This window comes from Caloenas nicobarica, chromosome 3, assembly GCF_036013445.1.
Source record: "Caloenas nicobarica isolate bCalNic1 chromosome 3, bCalNic1.hap1, whole genome shotgun sequence".
Lineage (NCBI taxonomy): Eukaryota > Metazoa > Chordata > Aves > Columbiformes > Columbidae > Caloenas > Caloenas nicobarica.
The window spans coordinates 40,926,687-40,946,517 of NC_088247.1; the positions used below are offsets into that span (position 1 = coordinate 40,926,687).

Sequence of the window (19,831 nt, forward strand, 5' to 3'; positions counted from 1 at the left end):
TATGTGTTTTGCACTAGAATATGAACACAAGAAGCACTTGTAGTCAACTTGTAAAGGCATATGAAGGGAAAGCGGGCTCTGTGGCACAATTATTCCCTCTCTCAAGCACCTAAGTGAATAATATGGTGCAATCTGGTTTTTGCTCCCTCTTTCTCCGGTATAGCATTTAGTGCAACTCAGGCAGCACAGATCTCTGGCCAGTATGTAGTTTTTTTCCCTTAGTTAGCTGCTGATTCAGGAAAATTATTTTTTGCTCTTCTGGTGAAAGTAGAAACTTCTGGTGAAAGAAGGGGAATGCTGGAAATCTATTAATCAAGCATTTTTTTATGAAATAAATTCAGCTCACAGGGATTACAGTTCTGAGCTTTAATTAAATCAGTGAATCAAAACTCATTATGAAAATACAAAAATGTTCCTCCATTAATTGATATACTGATACACAAGAACAGGATCAAAAGTCAATACAAAACATATGATAACTTTGTAATCTTTTAATCGAACATAAAATATTTTAAATTTGAACATCTATTGAAAAATACCTTACTAATCACTTGTATTTATGGTTCAGACAGTATTACTGACCAAAAAAAACCCCAGCCCTCAAAAGAAGGAAAAAGCTAGAGAAAATGTTTATCTAATGAATTTACATCCAGAAAAATTATTTGAAATGTTGCCCAGATGTTATCATCTGCCATATTATGTATTTAAATAGGTGTTCTTCCAGTTGTACTGATAGTGCTACAAATTTTTAAAATTATAAATATTTATTTCTTAAAACCAAAAATGACTACAGAAAATGTAATAGGTTAACCTCCTATGATAGTGCTTTCAGGCAGGGAGACGGAGAAGGAGTCATCCTCTTGTGTTTGTGATAAGGGGCCTGGATTGGAGGTAACCTTGTGAATCTCAAAAGGGCCTCTGATGGTTCTTTATTCAAGCTGTCATAAAACATTTTGTCAGACCAAGGCTATCCTGGCATACCAATGTGAAATAATGCTGACTTGGATTTGAAGACATTATTAGAAGAAAATGGTAGGAGGAAACCAAATATAAATCTGAATTGCTTGACTAAACTCCTCCATTGTACTTGTATCTTCAAGTGTAGAACTTAAGGTCACAGAGAGTTGAGGGGAACAGAAACAAAATATTTGACACTCTATTAAATATAGTACTTTAAAACCTGCTTTTTAAAATAGTTACTTGTAAGTTTTTGTGTTAATTAAGCACTTGTTATAAGTCACATTTTTGAAAATACAATCTGGTACCTCAGCACAGAAGAGGGTTGTCTAGATGTTATGAAGCAAAAGGACACCAAATTGGTATTCACAGCTTTGTGACCAAGTTTGTGACCACAGCACTGGGTTTCATCTCATTCTGTACATGGTTATCAAATAAAATTAAACACTAAACTTTCAATCAGCAGGTGATCCAAAAATAGCTTGGCAAAAAGTGTCTTATATTTGGTGCTATGATTTTAAAAGACTGTGTATGCTAACTGTTCTGACTGATTTGCTGGATAACCAAATTTCTTGAAAGTAAAATGATCAAAATGAAAACTTATAAAATCTCACCATTTCTGGATCAACTATTAATCATTATGTAGCAACTCTTATATTAATCTGTTTACACTTTCACTGAAACAAAAAATGCCACCGATAACGGAGATGAGGAAAGGAATTATTTAGCTACCATATTGCTTTTGTTTATATACTGACATACAAGAATACATATCTGATCTTTCTCTTCAAGGACATAATGGGGATTTTAAAAGTGAAAGCAGCTTTTTTGAAGATGTGAAAAGCTTATAATGCATCTAAGAGAGGCAAATTTCAAATCCATCACTCCCAGAATAGTAACATTTAAGTAACATCAGAATTTTTATGAATTCTTTAAAATCAGCTGCACTGCAAAGTGCATGATAAATAATTCTTATCCCATTCTTATTTTCCACCTTTCTTGCACAGATTATGAATTGATTGACTAAAGCTGCAATGATGTCACTACTTAGTTTGCTACTCACTGCACTTCAAGGAAATGATTTAGGTAGCAACACACCCAAACTCAGGGAGAATGAACAAATTCCCACTGATCTGATATTTTCAGGGCAGAAAGGTGAGACAGAAACCTTGATTTTGAGTGGAGCCTTGGCTAGAACTACTCATTTAAAGAGGCATGCATTGAGAAGATGCTACAAATTTGTGACTAGTGGGTACTTCATTCTCCATGTGACGTTAGATTCTTATGATTTTAATATATGTAAAATAAGATAAAACATATTGCTTTCATAAAAAAAAATATCTGATGGATTTAAGCTACATCTGCAATTATTGGTAGACAACAAAGGCTATATACATCCTACCATGACTGAATGTCAAGTTCTGCTGATAGGAGGTATGGGAGAAGACTGGAAACTCAGGCATTGTTCTGTGTCAGAACTTGGAGTTTAATCCTGTTATGTGATTTTGGATGCTAAAAATCATTTTGCAGTTTAGTTTTAGCATACTTCCTGAGTTAACGACTGATTCTAAAAGAAATGAAAATATTTTTAATTTCTCATGTCAAAATGATATTACAAGTGAAACGAGAAAGGGCTAAAATAAAGTTTTTTAAAAGATATTTTGATAAAAATTAAACTATTCTTGCATGAGCCTTCCTCTCCCCTTAAATTTTCAGTTGTCAATAACTCAAGAAAGATGCATTTTATTTAATTTTTCCAGGGTTCTGGCATAAGTTCGGGTAGTAGCTGTGGTTTTATTCTTCACTAGGCAAGTGATTCTAGAACAGAGAAGGGTAATAAAGTAGCTCACCTTTCTTTTCACATTAAATATTCTATTTTTAAGGGCTTTATGTTTTGTAAATATTGATGCTACAGTATTCACAGTAGCAGAAAACAGCTGCTGAGCAGAACAGCTTCATTGTTAGGGTGATGCAGTGACCCATACTTTCTTAATCTGAAGTTTGCCTGAGGTAAAGATCATACAGTCACTTAGCCAAAGGTCTCTTGAATACTGCACCTTAGAGGGATCATTAGGATGGTGTGAAACATGTATTTAAAGCAACCAAGAAAAACAAAAAAAAGGTAAAATGAAAACAACAGTATATCATACACATGTATAGAAATAAAACTGTCTGTGTGAGCAATGTTGACCTTAATCTGCAGTCTTTTTGTTTAGGTCACATTTTCACAGTGTCTAACTTCCCACTTGCTATTTACACAGCATTTTTGAATTTCTTATGGCTTTCTCTTTCATGAAGTGTTGTTTTAGTATTGTCTACACTATTGCGGTTGGTAATTTTTGAAAGGGGGGGAAAAAAGCAAAACACTTACAATGAAAGTAAAGTTCTTCATCCCCTTCTTGATCAGCTTTGCTATAGCCACAATGCCTGAAAAGAAAAACATCAGTTTTACTCATAAATAATGATTTACTTCCTCACATCTGAAGTCCTGACAACATCAGCTTTGCAGGCTGAGATTTTTAGGCACTGAGCACCTAACCCCTGTAAGCCCTTTGAAAGTTTCAGCTATAATTCTCTTGACAGCAGAGTTTTAAATAAATCATGAACAGTTCTAATCAAAAGGCTTTTGTACCAAATACCAGTTGGGACAGGTCCTAAAGAGAAAATTCCAGTTCTGGTGAAAAGCTTCTACGGATAAAACAGAGGATTAAAGAACTTGAAAGTAGAACACTGTTTTACATGACGGTATTCTTAAACTTACTGCTGTGCTTCTTTTTCTTGAATGTAAAGTCATTTAAAGGCTGATCAGATAAAGTGTCAGACTTCTACACGTGGGAAAACTGAACAGAAAAAAGGACTTTTAGGAGTACAGGTAAAGAACCTACTAGGGGTTCCTTTTACAGCACGTTTACATAGGACAAAAAGAACATCTTGATTTAAGTATGTCTTGCCAAAGAGGACAAACTGTATAATTGATAATGGGATTTAAATGAAAATGGTCCTTCCTAAAAACTACTTCTGTTTCAGTTCTGCAAATTACCATCCCAGATTAGCCTATGTCTCAAGAATTCACAAGAGTGTGGTCAGATGTACTTGTGCCTATACAAGGTGCAATACCTTCGTCCAATGATGAATCCAAACACCATGAAGACCAGAATGATGGTTCCTGCCACAGCAACCACAGCTATGATAATAACAGGATTCTGTTCACTGGAAACAGCTGTGGCTACAAACAGAGCACAGAGTAGAGATTAGTCTAAAATTATTCCCTACAAAGGAACTGCAAAAAATTAAGTAAACGTTCATGAATTGCAGACTGTTAGTTTACCTTTTCATTTGCCTGAAACTATTAAATTGATAATGTTAGCCTGAAAAGGGGCCTCCTTTGGAAAGCCATCCAAATGTTGGATGAGTTAATGATCATCTACAGGGAATAAAGAGGAGCTATGTTGGAATTGGCTGGGTCAAAGTGGCACAGCCATTAACCAAAAGCCAGCACCAGCCACTTCCACTCCCTCCCACAGCTGTGCTGCCTTCTGTTTTGCTCAGTGGTTGACTCCTTCCTGAAAGGAAAGACCTGGATGTCCCTGTAAGGGGGGAAAGTAGGAGAACAATCCCTGAACAGTTCTTCTCCTAGCCTCCTGCCCAAAACTGGTTGATGTGACTTTGAAGGTATCCAAGGAACCAGTGTCTTAACTATAAGAATAATGTTTGAGATGAAACACTACCAATTAATACATATTTCCTAGTTAGCATATTTCTATCTTTTACTGCCATTAATCATTATAAATTGCTATTAATACTTATTCATTTCTGTTAGGAATGAAAAGGTGCTTCCACATTTACAAAATTGAATTCTTCGTGCTTCAGAGAATTTACATGCTAAAATATCCACACATTATTGCTCTTTATATTCAGATATGCCAATGCTATTAATATATACAAATGTATGCATGTCGCATCAATGTAAACTGAGGATGTAAATAGCCTCACAAACCTCCAGATTTGTTAAATATTAATACATTGGCGCCCAACATCTAATGAAGGTGGCCATACATTCAGTCACATTAAATAAGCACAGCTCTACTGAGCTTTATGGAGCTTTGCTGGTTTGTAACAGCGAGGATATAGCCCAAGAAACTGAGAATAGAGGAGACATCAGGCAGTGATCCTGAGCAAGGGACTGTGAAAGTGTGAGTCATTTGGAAACAGCAGAGAGACAGGAGATGGGAAAAAAAAAGCAAACCCAACTGACAGCTGATTAACTGAATTGTGGATGGTTAACTCTGGCAGAGGTAACTGAAAGGAATGTCTACATGAGGATTTTATGAATTCCACAGAACCAGATTCCTGTTACAGGCTTCAGAGGTTCCTATAGAAGCAAACAAACCAACCTTTTATTTGATTTGTCCTGGGAGAAGTGAGCCAATCGACATGATGTATTTGACACTGACCTGTACCAGCTGCTTCCACTCCTCAAAAGAACGAATACCTTGTTATTCCACACAGATATAGAATAACACTCATTGAGGGGAAATTTCCTCTCCCTGCCCAGTTTCAATTCCTAAAGAAACTTTGTAATTTTTTAATATTCTACCTAATGCAGATAAAGAAGATCTCATTTTTCATATTGATCTTTAACTGAAGAGAACAAATACTTATTTTTGAGTAACTAAAGAATAAATTCTTATTTTTGAGTAGCTGTAACTTTCTGAGATACTCAGATCAGTAGGATGCAGGCCTGCACAAATCCCGCTTGTGGGACTTTTAGGAAATCAGTGGTCACTATTTCGTGCAAGAGTGTAGGGGCATAAGTAACACAACTCAGTTCCTGTAACATCACCAGGCCATCAAAGCAGACAATCCCAAACATAGGAAAGTCAAATTTATGTACTACACAGCATTTCCTAAAACTGTTCCTTTCTCTCTTTGAACTTCAGTGCAAACCTCACTTGGAAGTCAAGAAGAGGCGTCATCCTGTCACAACAGCCAGAGTGCAAAGCTGCATCCATATAAGACAGACTGGAAAAATACTCACCCCAGCCTGTCACCTAATCTAGCAGCTGAGCTAAGTGCATAGAGGTTGACATGTGTGAGTGGGTTGCTCTGCATAACTGCGTCACAGATTTTAGGTACTGGCACATTCTGGAAGCAGGCTGAGGATGTTATCTGGGCTCTGGAAAAAGTTGGGGGCATGGTATACTGGACAACTAGTAAGATAGGTGGGATGCAATGTATGATGTATTTTTACATCTTCCTTGACGAGAATTATATTCTACAATGTCCTCTCAAGATAATGGAAAATATGTCACTTTTAAAATTTTGTTTAATGACAGTACAGAACATTTTACATGGCATGTCAAAACACAAAGCTGGCCTGTGACAAGAGAAAAATCTGCTGTGCATACTGGCCAAGTATCTCCCTGGTTTATATGCAGTTTTTCATCGCCTGAGTCAGAAAAAGGGTACATAGGCATGGTCAGTGATGCATTTATTCTAGAATTTCCTAATCTTCCATATGTTGACTAAACTCCAGTCAAGACTTTACCTCTGAAATTATCTTTGCTAACCTCAGTAGCTACAACTGTGCTTACATTCAGCATATAAAAATTACCTACATAATTAAGGAAATGTTGTGGAAACATTTTGGTCTACTAATTTTAAACCATTATGGACAATAAATTAGCTAATTAGCAGAAACCTATGACAGATTATGACAGACTTTTAATTTGTTTTCCAGCAATCTACTCAAAATAAGAAATTACTTCTGGCTGTACCTCATGTTCTCATTCTGCAAAATGGGGATTCTGCTACTGACTCTTTCTAAAGCAGAACTCTATGGATGGAAAGCATGCTATCAGACACAGAGCTAATAATATTAGTAATAACGGTTTATTGCTGCTATTATGATAATTACTATTTCAATTATGTCTATTAGATATGTGGTGTTTTTCATTATTGATAGTTTTCATATTCTGCGTGGAACCAAGGTGGAATCAAGACCTAACTACTGTGTTTTAAGAAAACCTACAAACTGTTCAGGCGACACCTGGCTGCAATTAATAAGATGCAACAGTGTGTGTCTGCACCTTAGATACACTGGATAAAGTGTAGAGAGCACAGTTGGCATCCCTACCCTTTGAACCTGTTGGCTAAGTATTCTCAGCTCCATATCTGGCTGATCTGCTGTGTGACAGGTCAACATGAAGCAAATGACCCAAAAAAAAGCATAACCAAATTTGGGCCTGCAACAGAGTGGTGAAGCTGCCAGGGATACAGGCCATTCCCCTGAGCAGGCTTATGGCTGCCAGGTCTCAGTGATTGAAGAGTTTCTTTCTGAAGACCCAAAATGTGGAAGATTTTCTCTAATCACAAATGCTCATATCTACATTAGTGAGGAAAACAGGTATCAGTATCATTTTTAGACAAATAAGGGAACAAAATTGGTTTCAGCATTAAGGAAAGAGCAAGCTCTCCCGAAGTGTTATCCCTCTGCTGAGATGTCACAGCCACATTCTCTGGTGTACTGTACTCAGAGAGTTTGTACTTCAGCTTCATACTTTCCTTTGTGAGAGTTTTGGAGAGGTGGTTTTTTTCTTTACATAGTTTACACCTTATTATATGAGAAATCTAGTGTCTTTGAGACCTCTGTTTCTTTATTAAACCAAGTTGAAACTAGCCAATGAACTCAAAAGACGCTGAGGATGGACATACAGCTTAAACAAGACACACACATAAACAAAATTATGAAGAGTCTGCTCCAGCAGGGGGATTGGACTAAATGATCTTTCGAGGTCCCTTCCAATCCCCAACATTTTGTGATTCTGTGTGTGAAATCAAACAGGGAAAAAATGACCTGGAGATGCCTCTGTGGGCTGAAATCTCCTCTTCCCTGCTCTACCCAGTTACAGGAGAATCTAGTAGAGTTATTCAGGTCACCTCTACTCACTTCTCTTGTGGAGGGAAAGAGGTGTGTATTTGAATGAAAAAATGTTTTTTCTTTATGTTAGAAGGACATCAGAGGAGAAGAATCTGATATGGTACAAATCCTTTCCAGCTAATTAGGAGAGTGTAATCTGTAGTTCTGTGGTAAAACAACTAATTGAAGCTTATTCTTCAAAATACAGCAAGAACAATCCACCTTCCTGTAGAACTTCATTCTTTCTAGTTTTAATAATATTACCTATGACTCTTTCCTGTCTTGCTTTACTTACTACTTCTATTGAAAGTGTTAAACTTTCAATAAATCTAATTGTTTACCTGTGGCTTCTTCTAGTGTGGCAACATCCAGTCTGGGGCTGTAATTTCCATAACCAGCAGCAGTAAAAGCACGAATCTGGAAAACGTACACTGTTCCTGGCTTTAGGTTATTAATAGAAGCTGAAGTGGACTTGGTTTTCACTGTTGAATAGGTCCTTTCCCTTTGATCCTGGAAACAATAAGACAAAAGGTTAAATGACATTTACAGGTCAGACTTTATCATGGTTGCACATCAGCAACTGACAGCCAGCCTGGGTAGTTTATTTCAATTTGTTGAATGTTTTTTTTCCCAACATAAGAAATAAAGCATACTCTGTGGAGTATTACAAAAAACTGTCAATGTAATGAAGAAGTCTAAGCGTAACATAAAATTCAAATGGGATGCTCATGTTGTTACTCATAAAACATCCAGATATAAAATGATTGTTTCTTTGGCTCTGGTTACATTTTGAGAAATTTCGATGAGTAAATAGTTTGACCTCAGATTTCCAGGGGAAACTGTGGGGTCTGAACAGTTCAAGGACAGGGAAATCTGTATTTTTCATGGTCATAACACCTTGCCTTGTTACCTTCCAATACCTTTAAAATGTACAGTAATGTCAATGTATAAATGGCTGGATATTGCACAAAATTCTGAGGTACTTAAGTCAGTTTTCACTTAGTTTTTTTTTTTTTTCTCTGGCTTTTAGTCTTTTTTCAGGTTTTAACTCTATGGCATCAAGGAGAACCTAGGGAAAGAAGCTCAGTATGACACCATCCAAAACTGAAGAAGTAAGAATACAAAACCTATGAGCAATAACTCACTCTCAAATACTAGAAAAGCTGTATCGCAGATCATTACAGTATTCAAAATGGTCTACTTATTCATCACATTTACTGATCCAGATTATCTTTCAGCACAGATATGTGCAGCCCTGTTGATTTTTGGTGGCAGATGCAACCCTGATCTGAAGAGCAGAAGAGATGAATTAACCAACCATTTGAATGCAACGCATGACTGGAGAAGCATGAGCCGAACGAGGCAGTGATAACAAGACAGATACAGAGGGAAGAAATAAATCTGTAACTCATTTCAATAGCACTTCACCAGCTAAAAATTATAGAGAACCTTCCCCTTCGCAGACAGTAGAGCAGCAAAGGCTTTTGCTGAAATACAGGGTTAAATACAACATATAAGATTATTTTCTGAGATTCAGTCATGGCGTCTCCTGGGTCTTGTCCAGTCTGTCATTTGAATAAGCCTGCTGGCTTGGCTAGCAAAAATTTTGTGTATCTTCTCCAGGACGGTTTAAATCATCTGTAAGTGAGGACCATGGTGGAATGTGTGTTGGTACGTGAGAAAGAACAAGAATGCTTGAGAGATGAGAAACAAGTGCAAGGAAACCGTAAACAGTCAGGTTTGGGACTGTAAGCCACAGTGGAATTTCAGAGTTTCGGTTTTGATGCATAAATGGAGCTTATTTGAATTTCCAACAGTTCTTGCATTCAAAATAAATAACAAAGAAATAAAAAACCTGTGCTAGAAATCTCACAGGACAGGCTTACTAGGGAGATTTCAGGAAGTTTCCATTCTAGCCGTAGCCAGAAGTGAGAGGTGAAGAAAACACTTATCAGAATACTTCAGAACCACAAAAATGTTTGATTTAATTCGGCTCTAAAACAACCTGAAAGTTCAGATTTTTTTCTTTTAAATTAATGGACCAACACTTAAACTGCCTCTCTCATTCTAAGCAAGAAGCTTATGAAGCAATTTTCAAGCTGAATAGCATTATTTTGGAAGGAAGGCAAGCATTTAAGTATTTGTGTTGAAATTCTCTCCCCAAATTAAAAGGTACATAGTTTAGTTTAGCTGTGACTGTAGGATGAGCTTCTTATTCTCTTTTACTAATTTCACTTTAACAAGTATAGTGCTGGTAGGTTTCCTTCCATAAACAAGTTTAAGGTTAGTTGTTCTCTTTGCAAACATAGGAAACTAGCAAAGAAATTCTGCTGCTTATGTAAAGTCACATGAATATACAGGAAAAATAGAATAAAGTCACATTCTAAAAGTTGTCCTTTTATGAAATATCTACTATCTTGAACATTTTTCTGTAATTTTTCATTACCTATTTACTTTATTGTAACAGATTGGAAATTAATCTGCATGTTAAAAAACAAAAATAAAACCAAACAACAACCAACCAAACAAGTTTTTTTGTTTGTAGTTTGGTTTTTTTTAAGGTTTTTTGGTTGAGTTTTTTTTAATTTGGTTGGTTTTTTTGGTTCTTTTTTTGGGGGGGTGGAGGGCAGGGTGTGGGAAGAACATTTTTGCCTTTGTTATTAAGCAAACTTTTTTTTTTTAAATGTATAGACTTTATTTGTGTGTGTGCACACACACATGCTTGAGGGACAAAAATTACCATTAAAATTATTACAATTCCCTTAAAATAATTGTTTAGCTATCTGTACATATCTGGTAAATTTTATAATAAGCGTCATTAAAATGAATAACCTAAACTGAGACAAATAAATATTTTATTCCCCTCTCAAATCATATAAAGATCTTTTGATAAGTATATGTACAATTCAGCTTTGAAAATCTGGTCTGAATTTACCTGATTCTATGTTACCCGGTAAGCAGAGATGGTCTTCTTGATATAGAGGTGATATTACCTTGTTTGCAGAGATGAAATATCTTCACAAGTGATCACAAAGGAGCTCCTCTGTTCAGTTCTTTGCATTTTGATTCTTTCTTTTTCACCCCAGATTGTTTTATAAAAATTAGGAATATGTTATGTGCTACAATAAGTTCCCCAGGGAATCTGGAGGAGCCACACTTAGTCTGGGTCCCATGACAAACACATAGCTGCACAACCTGCCTTCTCTCTGCTTTCATCCAGCTTACAGTTACATGTGGCCCTACTTATATGCTTGTCGGAACGCTTTTATTCTGGAGTACTTCAAAGTTATCACGAATGAAGCCCTAGACATACTGAAATGAATGGCAAAACTCCGACTGACATCAATAAGATTGCAATTTCACTCTACCAGAAACAGAGATCACTTCATCTGCTATTGAAAAGCAGCCCTCAATTCATTGTCGTGTTGAGAGAACAAGTGAAAAATAAATCTCACAATGCTGGGACTATTTAAAAGGATAAAGAAGGAATATTTATCAGCTGAAACTGTAGGGAGTGCTTTGGAAATTTTCAGACATCAAGTCGAAGTGGCCCAGCTCATAAGGAAATACCAAATGCAGTCAAAGTGTTGTATTTCATAGATTATCTCAAGACTGGAATTACAGTGACATAGAAGGAAATGAAACAAGCTTTATATACAATGTAGAAGAGACAGGAAAATGACAAATATCATGGTAAAATATCCAAGTCCAACTCAACAATAAAAAAGTGGGAAAAAAGGCAGATTTCAAGTGGATATTTCATTTTTAGGATACCAAAATACAATATATGGGACATACGATAACAATAATAATTGCAAGGATTCACTAGTTATTAAAAACAAGCAAAATCACTGTGACTTTGAAGAGACAGGATAGTTGATAGCTGATGGCTTTAACATTGTTCCACAACATAGCAAGCCAAAACAAAGCAAACAGCACATTGTCATACATTACAGATAATCTTAGCACTTACTTTCTCATAATACTTGATTTCATATTCAGTAATGACTCCATTGGGATGTTCTGGTTCCTGCCAGGAAAGCTCCACGCTCCTTTGCAGCACTCGCTCTTTCATTACTCCACTAACTTGCGAGGGAGCTGTTTGGACAAGATGTGTCAATAAATAAAAAGCAAATTTGTTGGATGCCTAAAATCAAATGTCATTACTGATCCGCCCCATGCTGAGCCACTTTCATTAAGGTAAAAGAAAGCACTTTTTCACAGCTCACAATTCAAAGCTAATGAATATTCAAGCAGGACCCTATTACTGTTCATAAACTTATAATGGAAATCAAATTAAAGTGCAGACAGCAAAAAGTAGCATTATTCAAGTTAGTGCAAAACTGAGATTGATGGGATAGGAATAACAATTAAGCAAATTAATTCTGATTAAGATAGCAAGGTAGATTTTTAGATTGATGTGTAGTAAATTAAGAGTCTAAATATTTATTGCATTTATTTCTGAAATGCGCGTAAAAAGAAAAATAATGTTTTGGAAACAAAATCACATTTTAGGATGATTTCATATAACTTATTCCAATTCTGCTTAAAAAAATAACCTGTTGCACTATCTGATTATGGCATGACTTGGTGATAAAAACAACTTTGTTAAGAGACTAAACCCCCTCTTTTTCTTTAGTTTAAACTTTCCAGGACATTATCCCTTTAGAGCTCAAGCTTCTATATTTGGTCTTGGGTTTTTCTGAAAGTGTGAGACAACTGAAGAAGTAGATCTTATGAAATAAAGGGGTCAATGTCTTCCTCCACCTCACTCTACAGAGACATACCTATATGCATACTCACACGTGTGCACACATACACAGAGTTTCCTAATAAACATCACCAACAAACAAGCACCTTTTGAAATTAAAGAAAGTCAACAATGTACAATCACTACAGAGCCACTGACTCTCATTTAAAAATGTTTAAGAGATAATTTAATAAAATGTGAGCGACTGAAAAAGTAACGTGCTTTATCGGTTTATCTCATGTTTATCGAAAAAGAAGGATGGCAGAATTTCTGGTGACGCGTGGTTGTAAAGGAGGTCTAATATCACACTTTTCCTCAAACATACATACTGCCTCTACGAATGTAGTACAAAAGTCCTTTTAAAACCTAGCTCTTTAAAAAAAACCCAGCTATTGCATTGGAGCCGTGCAGAACTTGATCTTGTTCTCTTTCAATTCAATGCAAATAATTCAAGGGTGTAACAGTGCTCATGCAAAAGATAAAGAGAGGACTTGATCCTCAGCCCCCTACAGTTAAAAGTAAAATGACACTCATCTGTACAGGAACTTGGCCATATTCAGAGAGCAGATTCAGACACAGGAAAAGAAAATTCGAGATAAATTTATTTATATATTTTCAAGTGTATAATCTAGTACTGATTCTACACTTGACTGTTCAAACAAAAATTCTGAAAAATTTAAATATTTTTCTAGGTAAAAAAAGAACAACCTCATTTCAGAACTGTATATAAAGCTTTCACTAGGTAAAATGATGTACAGCCTTCAGAAAAACAACAGGACTCCTATCCCATGCAACAAGCAGGTGAACTGCACTTTCTCTTTTACCATTCCCCTTGAGTCTAATTAGAATAACTCTCACCTCAATATTCTTTAGTGTACACTTTATTTAATTTAAATAACATAGAAATAAAATACATAGAATGCACACTCCTGTAGCATTAAGGATAAAAATATAATGAAAACTAAAAAGATATATAGCACAATTGACACAATAATTCTCTAAAAAAACTTAACATTTGATTGTTAACTTCTTATTTTAATTGTGAAGTTTCTAACTTTTTTATTATAACACATATTCATGTAGGTTTTTAGACTAAATTTATGTACATTTCATTAGAGGATTAATTAAGGATTGAAGGATTAAGGATTGAAGCCATGCATGATAATTTTCATTATGAAGTATTATGTTGTATAGGATAAATATGATCAGAGTTGAAGACCCCCTAACATAGGCTGCCCAACTGATAAAATAACAACATTGTATCATGCAAACACCACAAGTTGATACACCATTCCAAAGCCAGGATCTCTCTCTTTCGCTTTTCCTGCATTCTCTTTCTAAAAGCTTAGAGAACTTTCACTCTCTAATTAGTGAAATATATTCTTTTTCGTAGCTAAGAGTCTGGAATGCAGCAAACTAATTTACTCTGTCTAGTTTTCTTTGCCTTTTTTAACTAGTTGTCTTCTTTGTCTAAATGAGTAGCACAGCATCCTGGCTGAATTTCAGAGGTCATTATGTTTCATGTATAATGTTCTATCTCATCCAGATAAATGTTTTCAAATTGCTAATTTTACATTTTAGATGCCTAAAATCGTTAATGTTCATACTCATCATGAAAAAAAAAAAAATTATGTTACCTAGGTCACTGGAGTTTGTTCTCAACATTTGCTGCCTTTTGTTTTAGCTTATCAAATTTTTTCATTCCGTTGGTCATAGCATTCATTTTTTTTAAGCAGTGAAGCAAAATGAACTTGCTTCCTCTGGTATTAGTTAACTCTCTCTGTGTATGTGGGGAAGGAACAGCAATGCAGAGAAGGAGGAACAGAGAAGGCAGAAGATTTTAATCGGGGAAGTGAAATACACTATGTGAGATTCCTACTTAACATCTGTACAAAGTACACCACCAACAGGCATATTCCATTCCAAAGGAATTTTCAAAACAAAATCTTAGTGCTTAATCGGCATTGCAAGACAGTATTCAAAACTCTTAAATAAATGCACTCAATAATAAATAATCTGTCAATTAATATCCCTTTCATTCAAGAATGGTCAGATTAAAAGCTGGTTTGGCATTTGGTTTTAGTTGTTTGGTTTTGTTTTTTGGAGGGGAGGGTTGTGTTTTGGGTTCTGCCCCCTTCCACCCCCCCACAACTAAAATGTTGTGCTGCTTTTCATTGGTAGAAGAACCACACAAGGAAGAAGAGAAAGTCCAGCCCTGCAGGCTCTATATGTTGGTAGCTCTGAAGATGATTAAGTTGTGTGTAATTCCCATAACACATGATATTCCCAAAACGCAGTAAGTTACCTAAGCTTATTTTGTCTCCATATTTGTTGGGGGAAGAAGGGAATCACCAAATCGGTTGAAGTCAGAGTATCCTTCTCTGGCAAGGTACACTGGCCTATTGTTACTGCAAGAAAATCACTGTAAACTAGAGCAACCACATAAGCCAATCTATTGACGTTAGAGGCTAGATGTATATGCTGTCTTTGTCCTGCCTTTTGGGTTGCATTTCTTGATCTCTGCTTAATGAGCCCGTACAGGTCAGAAGCATATTGTTCTTTATTCTAGTATAATAATTTCCTCTGTATTCTCTCTGTGCCTTTCTTACAGACTGTTTTGCATTCGTGTTTTATTTGTTCTGGCTTCCTGACACCTCATTTTAAACCTTTAGCCCATTTCTCATTGCCTACCCTTGTTAATTAGTTAACAAACTATTTATGGTTTTGAAACAACTATGTTTGAGCAATCTTGAAAATGAGTTAAAGCATTCAATTCATCCCTAAACACAAGATAATATATGTTATTAAACCACAAAAAAGATAACTCTATTAAAAACATAATTTAAAGAATAATATTATTAATAATAATAGCTGATTCAGGTTTTCGTGTTTTGTTTTGGTTTTGGTTTTTTTCATTTAGTAATCTAGCTCTTGCCATTGCATCTATAACAAAGCCACTCATGGTGAAGACACTTCTTACAGTATTTCTAGGTAACTAAGTACTCAGTCTTGAATGACTTGAGCATGCATAATCCCTACTGCATCACTTCAGGTTACAAAGAAGCATCACTTGTTGGAATCATTATTTCCATAATGTATTACACTAGGGGATACAGGCTGTTCAAAACACCATTTGCTATCAACTTTCTTTCTGATATACTTCATCTCTTCTTTTTCTCTTTCCTGCTGACACAACATCCAATGCATCAAACACACACAGCCTCTTAGGGCTAACAGGCAGATGTACCTACACAAGCTGCATAAGAAAGTACTTAGAGAATGACAGGCACTCAGCACACTCATTCACCTTTTTTAAATGATTCATATATACCATTCAACAAAAGGAAAAATTGATTTTTCACCAGGTTTCAACATCACAGCCACAGAGAAATATAACTCTGCTGGGCTTTACTGATAAAGCCTTCAAGTTATATAGATTTCACGCTGGTCATCATTTTCAGATCAAGTTATAGAAAAAGTTAAAACTGAGGTGTCAAAAAGAGCAGGATATTCCAAATAAATATTCTACTCCAGAGAGAATATTGCATCTGGTAGACTGATGTGTTACATCTATACTGCTAAGCCAAACATATGGTATGTTATTAACGTGTGCAAATATTTATATACAGAAAACTGTACTGATTGTTTTGGAAGGCATTGGTTTTAGTCCAGAGTCCTCTGAAAGGGTTATAACATAAAATTTCTCATGCCTTTAATCTCTATGTGTAGCTATTCTGATTCTTATGCCTAACGTTTCCCTTGATCCACAGTGTACTTCCCAAAAGACAAAGATATATGCAAAATTAAATCTTTTTTACACTTTATATCAGAAACAAGCAAACAAACAAAACCCCAACAAACCAAACAAAACCACAAACCAAAATAAAATACAATACTAAACCAAACCAATAAAAACTGAAAAATGAAAACATGAAGATGGATGTTCACATATAAGAGGAAATAGGCATAATGAACCAATTGCTAGCACAAAATCAACTATAACACTTTTTTATTGGAAAAAAGATAACTCAGCAAAAGAAACATACCTAGCCATCTCTCTGATATTTCTTAAAGTTCTGCACCTTGAATATGTCTCAATTCCATCAACAACATTAGTCCTGGAGACCTTCAATTTGATACTTTTTAAAAAGTCTCTCTAGCAGAAGCATTCCAGGTGTTTAGTAGTAAATGTGCATAAAACAAACCACTAAAAATCCTCAGAAATAAGGGTTTCAATCCCTCAGTCCCACATCATGCAGAATGTTTCAGAAACGAACATGAGTAAATGCTCCCTAACACAAGACCAAACTCCTTAGCAACAAATGCTACAAAATCTATGTTTGCAACTCCAGTTTCGTCACTTGTTATACAAAGACTAATGAATGAATGGGCTATCAGCCTTCCTTAACTATTTTTTATGCTTCTTTATTTTATAACAGCAATAATGTGCTTAAGACAACCTGAGCTTCACCTTGTACTTGCTGAAATCAGCACTAACACTCTTGTTTTCATAGAATGGACCCTTACAGCACTTCCTAAAGGACAAAAAGTCTTGGCTTTTGACCTCTTTCTTTTCATATCATGAAGATACGCAGCAGTCACTCAAAACCACTGGCTTTCCATACAGCAGCAAAAAGATCAATTTTTATATCCCTGCAAAATTGTATCTCAGGGTCCAATGTAAGTTTTACATTACATGAAGCATTAACATCGTTTTTCTGCAACCATGTTTTAGAGCAGTTGGGGGGTGTTTTGGGTATTCAGCCTGAAGGGGACGTTGCTAACAGATGCAAACCATGGAAAAATGGAGATATCGCTATCCCAACGGTTATAACCTATTTCTTTTTTTAAAAGTGTCTTCGCTCTCTTCTTTCCTGGCAGAAATCTTTATATAACAGAGTTGCTTTGACTCTACATCTATTTTAAGTGAGACTGGAATCTGGCATTTTACCAACAACAGATGCAAAATGAACCCATGTATACATATATGGAAATAGTAACGGAAAATTATACTGTTGTTAGCTCTTAAATGGTTGTTCAGGAAGAAAATACAAAGCTCACGATACTTTATTAACAATGCTGCACTGATATTACCCAAGTGGCACCCTTCTGCACTGGTTTGTGTACTAATTTGCTCCCAAGAGAAAGTGTGTAAACGAAGTCACAACCTGGCCTCACACCATGCTCTGGTTTGCTCTAAAGGGAAACTTAGGCATCAGAATGGCTGACATTACTAAATATGACACCTGGAGGGATTGCAGCTACCCCTGTCAGGGGCCTGGGATCAGCATGTGGCACCACGCTGGTTTTTATGCTGGTCTGAAGCAAGTACCTTGACAAGGGTTTGCAGGTACTGGGCAAATTTTAAGACTTTACTGTGTAGACATTTCCCTTATTTGTTCATTCAGTTTCCCATAAATATGAAAAAGCTTTGTGTGGGGGAAAAAAAAAATATATTAGAGCACTGTAACATGGCAGTGCTACTCAAGCCATGATAGAGATCTGCCACAACTTGTCTGTTGAATTCTTCAGAAAAAGGGCCTGCATTTATCTTCATGTTTACACTGATATGCACAATAATTTTCATATTATTTTTAATGAGAGTCATAAAACCCCCAAAAAACAAACAAACAACAAAAACAACAAAAAAAACCTCCCAGAAAAGAAAACAGGTGGCTTTAAACTGCACATTCTTAAATAGATAGATGGAAATTCATAAGACTTCCTTTTTTGTTACGATGTATTTCTGTCCCCTCAGTTAAGTCTCCACATGACAAAGCAGCCCATGATAAAAGGTTATTGAGTACCACTGTATTATGCCATTAGTACCCATTGCTTTGGATCAATGACAGAGAAATTCCCCACTGTGTTTACAAGCTGCAGCATTCAAAAAGAGACCCAAATAAATCAGATATTTTACACTAACAATATCCTACAGAGAAGCCATTTTAACTTCCTCTCTGACACACTTTACTTTCCGGCTCATAAATACAGCACAGTGTGCCTACAATGCTCTATAAGTCACGAGCAGAGGCACACATGGCTCTTTGGGCCACTTGGGGATGTCTTGAGTACATGGTAACTGGCAATATAGCCAAGTAATACTTGACTGCATTACTCCATTTCATTTTCTGCCACTGTTTTTGTGGTTGAGAAACTCAAATTACCTGCTGATCTACAGAGAGGAACAGAAGCAGTAGTTACTTGAATACTTTTACAAATCAATTAATAAATGTAAGTAAAAAAAATTAGTAAAAACAACAAATACATTCTGATCTCCCCTAATATCGTTAACAAAGTTTTAAGAAAACTTATGCTCAAATAGCATTCTTACAAAAAATGTAGCAATTTACTAATCGTCCGTATCTTTTATATATCTGATGCATTTAAAATACTTAATGGTTTGGTAATTCCTTCATCAAGCTCAAAAGTCATCAGCTTTATCAGTTTCATATACTGTCTATTCTGGCAGAATTCTGAGGAGGGAAACTGATAAAAAGAAAAAGAACTTACCAGAAAGAAATGAAACAATTTAGAAAGATCAGGGCTGACAGTGCGTCTATCATGTTTTGTGGATTTTTTTTTCTGGTCAGAGTCTACATCTAGACCCATTCTATGAAGTCCCCTGTTTCTCCTGCCTGACATTTGGAACAAATATTATTGTCATGTCTGTATGCCATTTCTTCCAAAACTGGCAACTTGGGCATCAATCAGTGCTGAACGGATGCTGAGTTGCGTAACAAGTGACAACATTCACTCCCATGGTATCCACAACTCTTGCTTTGTGAATAAGTTTTGACATGTCAGGCACAAACCCGATTCTAACAAATGTGTTAGAGTAACAAACCAGCCTTACAAATAACAGAGAGGGGCTTTTGTTCTCCTGAAGCATTTGTTTTCTTTTGCAGAAGAAATATTTCTATGTTAATTAGGTTTTTCTTTTGTCATGCCTTCTTTTGCAATTCATCTTTCATAACTTTTTTTTTTTTTTTAACAGAAACATCTGCCACCAGCCTTGCAGTAAATCCTGGACACATAGGTATTATTCTTCATTAAAGAAAACAAAACACCACAAAGCTCTCCAAAGATGAGGATATGCTTTTCCCTGGTGACCTACTCAGACACATTATGTTCTCCTTCTGTCTCCAGCCATCTCTGCTGGCAAGTGTCAATTACAGACACAGGTTTTAGGGAACAGAAGGATA

At 35.9% G+C, this 19,831-nt stretch overlaps 1 protein-coding gene across 6 annotated transcripts in view; it reads right to left on the reverse strand.

Annotated features, from left to right (window-relative positions):
* The window catches only part of EPHA7 (EPH receptor A7), a 164,073-nt gene that overhangs the window by 28,501 nt on the left and 115,741 nt on the right, over window positions 1-19,831 (reverse strand). For all 6 annotated transcript variants that reach the window (XM_065632632.1, XM_065632636.1, XM_065632631.1 and 3 more), the window contains exons 6-9: window positions 11,850-11,974; window positions 8,218-8,386; window positions 4,075-4,183; window positions 3,329-3,384 (exon numbers count right to left, since the gene is read on the reverse strand). In XM_065632632.1, the coding sequence (XP_065488704.1) occupies window positions 3,329-3,384; window positions 4,075-4,183; window positions 8,218-8,386; window positions 11,850-11,974 (459 nt within the window). The remainder of the gene's footprint in view (window positions 1-3,328; window positions 3,385-4,074; window positions 4,184-8,217; window positions 8,387-11,849; window positions 11,975-19,831) is intronic.